At 41.7% G+C, this 13,510-nt stretch overlaps 1 protein-coding gene across 1 annotated transcript in view; it reads right to left on the bottom strand.

Annotated features, from left to right (window-relative positions):
• The window catches only part of LOC307194387 (uncharacterized protein C12orf56), a 65,317-nt gene extending 53,251 nt beyond the window's left edge, over nt 1-12,066 (bottom strand). Inside the window, 3 exon segments of the mRNA XM_079937487.1 lie at nt 3,452-3,524; nt 11,438-11,822; nt 11,824-12,066. Of these exon segments, the coding sequence (XP_079793613.1) occupies nt 3,452-3,524; nt 11,438-11,822; nt 11,824-11,901 (536 nt within the window). The 5' untranslated portion in view covers nt 11,902-12,066.
• Between the last annotated feature and the right edge of the window lie 1,444 nt (nt 12,067-13,510).

The following is a 13,510-nucleotide window of genomic DNA, read 5'->3' as shown; positions in this document are numbered from 1 at the left end:
CCAAGGTAGAGTCCAGATTTGAAGTCAGCCAGTGTGGCTACAGAGCCTTTATGTTTTTATCTACTATGCAGAGAAGAACAAAACAGCTCCCTTTTTCTACTTTCTGCGAAGTGCTTCTTCTTAGAGAAAAATATAAGGTTCACCTTCTTTGTTGTTTTTTTTTTCCCTTCTATTTTGCTAATGATATACAATTAAATGCAATACATTCTCATTTCATAAGGATGCCAAGGTGGTCAGCTCTGATTCTGTTAATTAAACAGATCGGTTTCTCCAAAAGTTCATCCCACTACTTGCCATGCACTATGGTTAGAAAATCTGCTTAATTTTAAGTTTTCATTAGCTAAATATCAGTAGAGGCTATAAATAGATGTAAACTCAGATTGAAATCCACCCTGGTGGGTATGAGCTTAGCAGATCTGGACTGAGGGCTAAGCATTTTCACTCTTTTCCTTTGGATTATTCAAGGTGAATGCAATTAAATTTACATAAATCTTACTCTATGCCAGCACTGTAAAAATGTTCTATTGATCTGTATGTTTTTTTTATACGTGCAAGCAATAGGCAGTCTTTTTCCTCCCAGCTTTAGGGGATTCTTAAGTAAGTCACAATAAACTTTTCCTTAGAGAACATTTTGGTTAGATATCTGCTTGGGTTTTCTCCTGTAAAATGCATGACTACATGGAACTATGCACTAATGAAGAGCTATACTAAAGACAGAGAAACCAAAGTACTGAATCTCATTATCAGAGATCATCACCAGTCTGTTTTCTGTCCCTCAGGTGTTAAAAGGCCTGTTGTTCACTATTACCTTGAAAAATAATCATATTTATGTAAGTGTGATGTTCCAAGATAACTGCATCCTTCTTATGACCTGCAGCTTCTCATAATTAGGCCTAAAACTTTACACCTCAGAGGTGTCACAAAGCTCTGTACATGATAACATTCTTTAGCCCTCTAATTAGTGTTTATGGTAGCCTGCCTTTTGTTTACACTTTTGACTCAGATGTTTAATTATGAAGACGACAATACTAGAAAACTATGGGATAGCAGACCTAACTCCACCACCCCCACTTTATTTGGAAATCAGTCCTCCTCTACACACATGGAGCACACAGAAGCTGCCATGTTTTTAAACCTCTTGGCTATGGTGGATATTTTTTTAGCAGTCAATCGTTTATTCAAGTTAGGCATCAGAGACCTTCCCAGGATTTTTTAATTTGGTACGAGAAAGTGTGTGAGTTAGCCTTTGTGTGGTGGAGGGAGAAGCAAAAAGTGAATTTAAGACAGTTGGTGACTTTGCTGTCCCACAGAAGACGTGGCATTCAGTGAGAGAAAATGAAGCTGATCCACACACATCAGAGGAAACAGAGACAAAGTTCTATGGCATTCATGTCCCAAGTGCCAGCTATGCCTAAGTCCAACTTCATTCTTAGCATTCCTACTTTCCTAAGTTGTGGTTTCTAACTTTTGCTAATTTTGCTCACCACTGTACATCTAAAATTGAAGAGCCCAGCAAATAGAATATGTCAGATTTAACAGGTAAAATAGATAGATCTACATTTGTATCTATATTTATGTCTGTATCTATACATATCTGCTGAATGAATGTTGAATAACATGAGTTGCCCTCTAATTCCAATATTGCCCTGTAATTCCAATAAATTCCCCTTTTAACCTAAGTTGGACTTCTGCCACTTTTAAAAGAGTTCTGATCTCCACAATAACCTAAAACAGCTACTGCATACATTACTTAGAAATCTCTTTTATTTTTCTAAACTGGAAGAAAACAATGAGGCTATCAGAGTGGTCTAGAAAAATTGGGGCATTATATGCCAAATGTGAAATGAATGTTGAATCTCAGAGCATGTGGATGGCTACCCACTGGCAGTGCCTCTCCCTCAGTACTTCCAGTTACGAGGGCCACGTTGGGAACTTCACTTAGTGCCTCGAGACAAGAAGGCAGAGGCCCTCCTCCCAGAAGCTGGTAATTTATGGCGCTCAGGGTAACAATGGAAGTGTATCAACTCCTTAAAACATAGCTTGTTATTACATGGATTGAGAACAAATCATGACCCTCTAAGCCTAATGATACAAGCCAGGCTTCCTAAAACAATTTTTTTTTTTTTTGGTGACAAAAAAAGTTAATAAAATTTAGTTTAAAAGACCTTTGTATGTCACTGTTCAGTGAGAGAAGGTATGAGAATAAGTACAGTGGGAAAAGGCCCCTCCCCAGTAACCCATTGCACAGCATGGTACACCACAGGTCTTGGGGGTGAATACTCTCCAAGTAGGCGTTCACTTTTTCTTTCCACATTTTGCAATGTTTTCCTGGGGGCTGTTTCCCCCATGTCATGACCTGACTTTCAGGGCCCCAATGCACCTTAATTTTCCCCATGCCTATAATCCCCTGACTCAGAGCTCTTAGAATCCTATGCTCCCTTCCTCCTAATGTCTAGATACTTAAAGTGTATAATAGAATCAGACTTTGAGTTATGCAGCTTAGGAAACTCCTTTTTCAATTTATACATGTTCCATTTTTTCCTGCCTCTACCGTAGCTTCTACTGTTCCCTCCAACTGCAATATCTCTATCACCATGTGCACCATTCCTTCACCGACTCTCATCTGGCACCTTGACTTCTCCCCACAACCAAATAAGACCTTTCCCCTCATTAAATCTCTTTGACAATTTGCTCAAACTCAGTCATAACACTTAGCATGCATACTTTGCAGTATCTTTATTTACGCAAATGTCATATGTCCTGGTGAGAATCAGCCTCTCAAGGATAGGAACTATGTCTTACTCATCTTTGTATCTATTACAGGGCCCAGCATACCACTACACAGAACCAGAGTTCAATAAATGATTTGAATTTGATTTTAATCATTTATTTATACTGAGACATCTGTATATTCAATTGAAATGAGAAAAATTATAGTTTATAACTAACTGGATTTGAATTTAGAAGAAAATCTCACAAAATACCTTCTTCATTATTACGTACATGAGATAAACAGAATTCAGTTCAAAGACATTAGTAGAGAAAAAGAATTTTAAAAAGCCAGTTGAGGGTTTCCCTGGTGGCGCAGTGGTTAAGAATCCCCCTGCCAATTCAGGGGACACGAGTTTGAGCCCTGGTCCGGGAAAATCCCACATGCTGTGGAGCAACTAGGCCCACGTGCCACAACTACTGAGCCCACGTGCCACAACTACTGAAGCCCACACACCTAGAGCCTGTGCTCCGCAACAAGAGAAGCCACCGCAATGAGAAGCCCGTGCACTGCAATGAAGAGTAGTCCCTGCTCGCCACAACTAGAGAAAGACACGCACGGCAACAAAGAACCAAAGCAGCCAAAAATAAATAAATAAAATAAATAATTTTTTTAAAAAGCCAATTGAAATGTAAAATAAGTTTTGGACAGCAAGTTAAAAACATAAAACAACAATCTCACCTGAAAAGGGATTCATTCAAACTTTTAGGCTTTTTGCCTCTCCAAAAGGCAGGGCCATTATTCTCTTCTTTGACTTAAAAAAAAAAAGTTAGTTGGTCATTAGTTACATGATTTGATTGAGTTTATGAAGAAGATAGAGTTACTGTTCTGAATTGATGACTCTATAAATCCTCACAAAAACTTGCAAATTCAAAATTATAAACTAGGCAAAGAGCCAAAGTTCTTTTTACCACTGCACCACCAGGGAAGCCCCCCAGCCAATATTTTTGAATGGAGAGTGAATGCTGTTAATAGCCATAATAAAACCACAATTATCAGGGCAGGACTTGTGGTTCCCTCTGTAGTGGGAGGCCCAAGTTTCACAGAGATGACTACCAGGAATTTTCCTAAAGCCAAGTGTTCACAATCTTTCCAGTTACCCCCCTGCACTTCTTCACGAGGGTTTTCATTAAAATCTCTGGCTGTTAATAAGGTTATTAAAATCAAACAAGCACTGGGACTTCCCTGGTGGTCCAGTGGTAAAGAATCTGCCTTCCAATGCCGGGGACACGGGTTTGATCCCTGGTCAGGGAACTAAGATCCCACATGCCATGGAGCAACTAAACCCGCACGCCACAACTACTGAGCTGGTGAGCCTCAACTAGAGAGTCCACGTACTGCAAACTACAGAGCCCATGTGCTCTGGAGCCCGCGCCACAACTAGAGAGAGAAAAACCTGCACGCCACAACTAGAGAAAAGCCCATGCGCTGCAACGAAAAGCCTGCATGCCACAATGAAGACCCGACACAACCAAAAAATAAATAAATAAATAAATAAATAAAATCAAACAAGCACTGACCTGGGCTTCCCTGGTGGCGCAGTGGTTAACAATCCACCTGCCAATGCAGGGAACATGGGTTCAAGCCCTGGTCCAGAAAGATCCCACATGCCACAGTGTAGCTAAGCCCGTGCACCACAGCTACTGAGCCTGTGCTCTAGAGCCCATGAGCCACAACTACTGAGACTGCATGCTGCAACTACTGAGCCCACATGCCACAACCACTGAAGCCCGCACGCCTAGAGCCCGGGCTCTGCAACAAGAGAAGCCACCGCAATGAGAAGCCTGTGCATCACAATGAGGAGTAGCCCCGGCTCACCGCAACTAGAGAAAGCCCGCTCGAAGCAACAAAGACCCAATGCAGCCAAAAATAAATAAAATTAATTAATTTTTTAAAAAATTTTAAAAAAAAAGAAACAGCCACAATGACTGATAAAGAGTTTACCACTTCTTTCTTCCTCCCACAGTGAGATCTTTGAAATGCAACAAGTGAGTCAAAATAGAGGGAAAAAAAGCTCATGATAAAAAGAAGTATGCATAACATGGTCTCATATAACTCTCACTATCTCTCAAAATGCATGACACAGATAAACAACACAGGGATCATCCCATACCAACACAAAAGAAGCATTAAGAGAGCTGAATCTGAGCAGCAGGAGACCCGTGGGAATTTACTCTTGACTCTGCCACTAACTGGCTATGTTAACTCTGGCCAGTGTGATGAGTTGTCAGTCTCCCAAGTCCCTCAATATTTGGAAATAAGGAAATATGTCCCTTTCTAAGAGGTAAACTGTATGATGGATCTGAGCATCCATTGATTCACTTATTCATTCTTCCAGTTTTACAAGTAGTTATTGACTATCTGCTATGTGTCCAGGAATATAACGCACAGTGATACAGGGATGAAAAGACAAACAAGGTCCTGCTCTCATGGAGCCTACATTTACTATGGGACATAGACAATTATAAATCACTAAACACATTAATCTTATACTGCAAATAGTGGTAAGTGTTTTGAAACAAAGAGATGTGCTAAGTGTGTTGGGGGAATGGTACTTTAGATTGGGTGAACACAGAAGGCATCCCTGTGGAGGTGATGCTGAATTCAGAAACATGACTGACAAGAAGGGATCAACCCTCTGAAGATCTGAGGAAACGTGTTCCAGATAGGATGGCAGGTGCAAAGGCCCTGAGGCAGGAAGAAGAGCAGAAAGAGCTCTGGGAAGAGTGGTAGGAGGTAAGTCAGAGATGGAGGGGTCAAACCATGGAGGCTCCTATAGGCAATAAGGAGTTTGCAAGTTCATGCAGACTTTGAAACAGAAGAGTGATATAATTTAATTTATAATTATTATTTAAAAGGATCATCCCAACTGCTATGTGGAGAGGAATCAATTTGGAGGCAATTTCAGTAGTCTAGATAAGGGACTGGACAAGTGGTGCTAGAAAAAGGAATAAGAAAAATGGGAAAGGTCATAGTTAGATATATTTTGGAAGACAAGTGATGGGGTTCAGAACACACTACCCCAAAATATGGTGCCTTGGCATACTGAATACTTTGGGCGGAAGGAATTGAAGAAAACACAGATGCAGGAAAGTCCTTCTGACCTTCCCTAGCCCTCCTCCCCTGAATCAGGTCTTAAGGCCCTCATGAGAGAGGTGCCCTCCCTATACCCAGAGGAAAGGAACATCCTTATCTCCAAGACAGGGATGTTAAGACAAATCCAAACAAGCAGGCCTTTCTAAAATTTCCCCAGTCTATTACCCTTAGCTTTTTTGAACTTTTTTTGAACTATCACATTTTTCTATGACTCTCCATTCTTCATTAAACCTAGTACTAAACACACATAGGTTTAACTGTTTCTTCTTTGAGATTTCATTTCCTTATAAAGGCTCCCATGTCATATAAAATTTTCAGACCTAGCCAGGGTCCCTAAGAGGGCTGAGGAAAATGTTTTCCTCTTCTACACAAGTCAAGATGACATACTGATGTGTAGGATGAGGAGAGTGAAAGATAGAATTAAAGATAATGGAAGATGATGTTACTTCCTAAAATAGGAAAAGCTAAGAGAGGAACACGTTTGGGGCTGGAGATCAGGAATTCTGTTTTTGAACATATTAAACTTGACAAACCCAGTGCACAAATTTTCAAAAAGAATAAATGAGATTTTAAAACACCTAATATATAGGGACTTCCCTGGTGGTCCAGTGGGTAAGACTCCACACTGCCAATGCAGGGGGCCTGGGTTCAATCCCTGGTGGGGCAACTAGATCCCGCATGTATGCTGCAACTAAGAGTCCTCATGCCGCAAATAAGACCTGGCGCAGCCTAAATAAATAAATAAAACACCTAATACATAATCAATGCTCAAAAACCAGTTATTTTTTCCCCAAATTTACTAAATCTCCTAAAGAGATAATATCAATCTTACAGATTCAGGAACCTTAGTTGACTTAATATATGTGAATAAAGGTTATTGATAAAAATGAAACATGTATGTAGCTCTTCCCACGTGCCAAGTACTATTTTAAGTGTGTTTCATCTATTAATGAAGTTAATCCTCCCAACAGCTCTATAAGGAAGGTGCTGTTATCTCCATTTCACAGATGAAGAAATGGAGGCACAAAGTAGAGGTTGAATATACTTGACCAAGTCCACACAGGTAGAAAGCAAAAGCTGAACAAAAATATATTACTAAATGCCCCGATGTATATTGCAGATAATAAACTGAGAAACAAAGAGACAGATTATGTTGAATATTTAACAAATATTTATTGGCCATCTCACCTGTATCAGGCAATGTTCTAGGAACCAGATAGAGCAATGAGCAAAACAGACCAAAAGACATGGTCTCAGTCAAGAAAAAGTGATTTGGAGAAGGAACAACTTGGGCTTAGCCTGGAAACTGTGTAGGATTTGAATACGGGAAGGGGAAAGCAGGAATCCGTTAGCAAACTACAGTGGCCCCTTCGGCACAGCCTGTGACCTGTTTCTGTCCGAGCCGAGAATATCTTTTACATTTTTAAAAGGAGAAAGAGAAGGAGGAAGATTATAGATACGACGTTCTGAACATCCTTGAAGGAGGAGGAAGCAAACACTGCAAGCAAACAGGCCCGGCTATAAAGGTGCATTTGCTGCCTGTTCAAGAAGCCACATGGACCCCAGGATGGCTGGAGAGGAGATATTCACTGAGGAAAGTGGTGAAAGGACAAGGACAAAGAAAGGCAAGAAGTAGAAACAAGGGCTGCTGACGTTGACAGGTTTTTTTTCTTTGTAGGTGATGGGATGGCATTGAAGGAGAGTGAATCCATAGGAAATCACTGTTCAGGAGAGTTGGTTCTCACACTTGAAAAATGTGTCTAATCTTAGAAGGGCTTAAAGAATAGTACTGTGATGCACATGACAAGGGCAGAACTCTAGAGCTTTCAAAAGCAACTTTGAAAGAAAACATCTGCCTTTCACAAAAGCTCTGCCCGAACAACCTTGGAAACCCTTTCTTTTAGGATATGAACCATAACAAACACCTACTGAGTGGTGATCATTTTGTAATGTATTGAAATATCAAACCACTATGTTGTACGCTGGAAACTAACATAGTGTTATAAGTCAATTATATATCAACTTTTAAAATAATTAATTTTTAAATATAAATGATTAAAAAACTTACATAAAATTATTTAGGGCTTCCCTGGTGGCACAGTGGTTGAGAGTCCGCCTGCCGATGCAGAGGACATGGGTTCGTGCCCCGGTCCAGGAAGATCCCACATGCCGCGGAGCGGCTGGGCCCGTGAGCCATGGCCGCCGAGCCTGTGCGTCCGGACCCTGTGCTCCTCAACGGGAGAGGCCACAACAGTGAGAGGCCCGCGTACCGCAAAAAAAAAAAAAAAAAAAATTATTTAAATAAAACTGACATTAATTTGTTTTGAAAAAACAAAAACAAATCACCTACTGAGACCTCCAAGTGCATGTGGAACTTGTCTTTGCTAGAACAGAAATCTCACATCTATACTCTGGGTCTAACATTTTGTTGCTGTTCTTTCAATTTTTTTCCTTAGGGAAGAGAACAGAATTTTATCTGTATATTTGCAAATTTTATCCTAAGTGTAACTGGAATATGAGACATGAACTATGTGGAGAAATCTGGCCAAATGTGGAACAAGAAGGGTAGAGGCCCAGAGGCATAAAGGACTGGTTTGCTTAGGGGCTTTATTGACAGGACAGTAAAAACAAAGGCCAAGTGGGAACCTGAGCCAACTGAAAGTTAAATAACAAGAGACAAACTTGCACAGTAAAATGAGAAGACCTTTGAGAACGGAAAAGTATGTCTAAAGAGGTAGCCTTAGAAAGAGGACAGCACCCTAGTAGAAAAGGAGATTAAACAGTTTATCTTTCAAGAAAGGAGGAACCAGTTCTAAAAAACAAAGCTGCCTGGCACTGAGATAATATAATCCAATGTAATAGATAGCAGGACAACTATATATGACATAACATAGAAATCAGCAAAATTCTCTATGTGGTACCAAGGACAGACATAGTGTTATTAATTCGTTATTAATTGACACTAGATAAAGCAATTTGGGGACACCCATTTTTCACACAGCCTATGGAGCTTAGTACAAGCCACTGAAATGTAACAATAACTATAATAAAAACCCAGAAAAAGAGATTAAGGCATTTGTGCTTGGCGTGATTATACTTATTTCTCACTGAAACAATACATTTTAACAATTACCCATTTTAAAACAACATAAGAGAAAACACTTCTTTATTGAATTCCTATTGCTGTTGTAACACATTACCATAAACTTGTGGTATTAAACAACGCAAACTTATTTTCTTACAGTTCTGGGGTCAGAAATCTGATATGGGTCTCACTGGTCTAAAACCAAGGTATCAGCAAGACTGCATTCTTTCTGGAGGCTCTAGGGAAAAACCTGTTTCTGTGCCTTTTCCAGCTTTTAGAGGCTACCCACATTCCTTGGTTCGTGGCCCCCTTCCAACTTCAAAACCAGTAGTCTTTCTTATGCTGCATCACTCTGCTGCTGACTCTTCTTCTGTCTCCCTTTTCCACTCTTAAGGATTTTGTGATTACATTCGCCCTATGCAGATAATCCAAGATAATCTCCCTATTTTAAGGTCAGCTGATTAGCTAGCAACTTTAATTCTATCTGCAACTGTAATTCCCCTTTGCCATGTAACGTAAAACAGGTTCTGGAGATATCTTTTGGGAGCCATTATTCTGCCTACCACAACTTTAAACAAAGTTAAACTATATTGTGTAAGATGGACATTAAATCTATCAACAATGCTGAAATCTTAGATTTGTTCGGCACCTTTATAGACATTACACATTCTTCTATATGCCTGAAAGGTAAACTCTGTAAATCGAGTACAGAGTTTACCTTGTAAACTAAATAAATTGGTATGCCTTTTTGTAATATTCTTGGCTTGGGAGGCCTAGGGAGCGTTACTGTACTTTGCAGATTCTGACAGCTTAGAAAGCAATATATATAACAACTACTGAAATATGTAGTATTTCATATAAATAAATAAATTGGTATGCCTTTTTGTAATATTCTTGGCTTGGGAGGCCTAGGGAGCTTTACTGTACTTTTCAGATTCTGACAGCTTAAAAAGAAATACATATAACAACTACTGAAATATGTATACTGTCTCTTTTTGGGGAGAGTAACAATATCCTAAAATCACTATTTTCTGTTAAAAGAATACATGTTTACACTGCAGACACTAGAAGAAGTTGAGTGTTTAATGTTTTCTAAAACATTTGGTCAGAAGTTTAATTTTTTAAAAATTTTAGTTCAAGAGAACGCAAACAGTAGCAGTGAGGAAAAGGCAGTTTTACTTCCAGCTTTGGCTCAAATACAGCAAAGAAATTAGCATAGTGATATCAGCCCACGGTGGTATTTTAAGTAGAAAAAGAAAGCATTTACTTTTTTCATTTATTTATTTATTTTTAATTTATTTATTTTATTCATTCTTTTATTTTTCTCTACATTGGGTCTTCATTGCTGCGTGCAGGCTTTCTCTAGCCGCGGTGCAGTGCATGGGCTTCTCATTGCAGTGGCTTGTTGCGGAGCACGGGCTCTAGGCACGCGAGTTTCAGTAGTTGTGGCTCGCAGGTTCTAGAGCGCAGGCTCCGTAGTTGTGGTGCACGGGCTTAGCTGCTCCGCGGCATGTGGGATCTTTCCGGACCAGGGCTCAAACCCATGTCCCCTGCATTAGCAGGCGGATTCTTAACCACTGTGCCACCAGGGAAGCCCTACTTTTTTCATTTAATTTTATTATTTTCTTACAGACATGTTCCAAACAAGCTATGATTTTCTTGGCAAAACAGCTCTATCAGGGCTTCCCTGGTGGCGCAGTGGTTGAGAGTCCGCCTGCCGATGCAGGGGACACGGGTTTGTGCCCCGGTCCGGGAAGATCCCACATGCCGCGGAGCCGCTGGGCCCGTGAGCCATGGCCGCTGAGCCTGCGCGTCCGGAGCCTGTGCTCCGCAACGGGAGAGGCCACAGCAGTCAGAGGTCCGCGTACCGCAAAAATAAATAAATAAATAAATAAAAATTAAAAAACAGCTCTATCAAGAGTCTCGCCAACCTCTCCCTTGAGGGACACAGAGACTAGGGCAAAGGAAAGAAAAACGAGGCTAGACACCTGTCCCCAATGGAAAAAGGAAGAACACACCTGAAGAGCAGCTCAGACAAAGGAAGCCAAGGGGGAAAAACAGTAATTGGAGAGAGACTGCTTCAAGCTGTTGCTGGTTTATAAGGTAAATCTATTCCTGGACGAAAGGGATACAGTAGCAGCACACTAAAAACTGGGACAGATTGTATCTCCTTCAAGGCTCCGCTATGACACTCCTTCCAGGAAGTTTTCCCAGCATGGCCTGAGCCCAGTTTGGATGAATGATCCGCCTGAGAGTGCCAGGCGTCCCATGCGCATCTCATTAATGCATGCATGCATGCATTAATTCATTTATTCACTTAACTCATATTGAGCACCTAACACGCTCTAAGCCCTAAAAATAAAAAAATAAACAAGGCATAATAGCATTTATCACATGGCATTTATTTGTCCTGGTGTTGGCTTTCTGTCTCTCCCACAGCAGCTTCTGGGATGGCGCCCTATTTCATTTTTGTATCCTCAGTGTCTAGACAGTGCTTGGCAAGGCTAGATGCTTAATGAACTTAGGAATGACCTCAAAGCGTACTTCTGATAGGGGGCTATGTTCTCCAAATCTGTATTTGAGGGGACAGGGGATGACCGGTACACAAGATGAGAACGGTAAAAGCATCTTTATTCGGAGTGCATACAGAACCCCCCCAAGAAGGGGGGTTCTCGCGAGCCCGCCCGCGCGCCTCACCAGGTCAATGGCCGCGATGTTCCGGAGCGCCACGACTCGCCGGATGGACTGGAGCGGGTTCTCGGTCAGGTAGATGAGCCGGTCACTGAGCAGCACGTACTTTAAGGTGTGTTTCCCCGTGTCGGACACCACGATGCACGGCTCGTAGGCGCGGATGGCGTTGTAGATCTCGGGCCGGCAGACGCCTCCGCAGGAACGCGTCCAGGCGGCTGTTCTTACGCGCGGGGAAAGCGGCCCGCGCGGGGCTGGCCATGCGGGGCGCCCGCTGCAGGGCCGAGGGCTGAGAGTGGTGGACGCCTCCGCGCAGCCCCGCCTCCGCGCCGCCCGCGGTAGAACCCACGCGCGCCACAAAGCCGTCGCTAACCCCGGGCACTGGGGGCCGGGCCCCGGGATTCGGAGACCAAATCCTGGGTCCGTCTCCTTGGAACATCACCACCCCCCTCCCGGCCCCGCCCCCGCTCCCCCCCAATCCTGGTCTCAACCCCAGACAACAGTGGGCGGGCCGCGACGCCGGTCCCCCAGGTTCCTTGCTGGCAAGCATCCTGGGCCCTCCTCTCACCCCGGCCCGCTACCCTCGCCTACTCCAGCTGTTGCAGACCAAGCCATTTCTTACAAACTGTGTGGAAGCCTCGGTTTTAGTCGGGTTTTCTATTAGAAACTTGAATGACATGTAATTTACCGATTTATTTTTAAATAGAACAATCCTAGAGCCCTATTAAGATGAATCACAGGTTTATTTATCATTCGATTATAACACTGCATGGCATAGCTCTCTAATTTTTATGAGTAGAAACGTAGCTTTTCTTTCTCCAACTACATAAAATCAGACAGAAGAATATCTTATAAATTGTTTTGAGCACACCCAAGCCTACCTAATGGATATGTTTCTGTTCCCAGTGCCCAGGACAACGCCCTGTAGGCAGTCGGAACTCAATCTGTGTAGGATGAATGAATGGGTGAAGCCTGCATCTTGAACAAATTGAAGCTTAGAGGTTGAGAAATGCTGATCATGCAGCCTTGAGACTGCAGGGTAGTAAAAGTACTGCTTAGTTTTTACAGACCATGAATAACTTATTATAAATTAGGTTAGAGAGATGAGAAGGACACAGCAACAGAAACTTGCCTCCAATAACTCTAGGTGAGAACTTTCATTTTAATTTCAAATCCTAGAAAAGTCATTCTCTCTTCCTGCTCACTCACCCAGAGACCTGGTAATGCAAACCATATATTTATATTTTGTTTGATTTGCTCCAGCTACCTGCAACCCAGAATCGAATTACATATTCTTTATTGCATTTTATATTCTCCTTTTCGTCATATTTTACTATGGCATACTGTATGTTGTAAGCAATTTCAAATCCTTTGTGGAGAGTATAAATAAATTAAAATGCATAAACTTATTGTAAACTAAATCGCTGCAAAAGGGAACTGAGGAGAAATGTTTGGATGTGACTAAAGAAGTCTGAGGAACTCGATAGCAGCAAAGAAGTAGAAACAATATTTCTTTTTTTGGCGAGAATGTATTTGGTGAATAAGGAGAGAAGAGCCACCTGCTGACAAAATTTTAAATGACCTAGCATTTAAAGTTTTCTTAGAATCTGATCATCTGACTCTTCATAACTTCATACCTGGAGCCCCAGAGGCATGGCTATTTCCTCTGAAATAAAGACTATTCGCTATGTAACCCATTCTAGAATTTGTTGCCTCAAACCAACAGAAGGCAAAGGCCCTTCAGCTTTGCCAAATAGCCACACCTCACAAGAGTGGTTGAAAAGAAGCTAGGGGTAAGACAGGAATAAAGACACAGACCTACTGGAGAACGGACTTGAGGATATGGGGAGGGGGAAGGGTAAGCTGTGACA

This window comes from Stenella coeruleoalba, assembly GCF_951394435.1.
Source record: "Stenella coeruleoalba genome assembly, chromosome: 11".
Taxonomy (NCBI): Eukaryota; Metazoa; Chordata; class Mammalia; order Artiodactyla; family Delphinidae; genus Stenella; species Stenella coeruleoalba.
The sequence above is the reverse complement of the archived record's forward strand: the minus strand, read 5'-3'. Positions and strand labels throughout refer to the sequence as shown.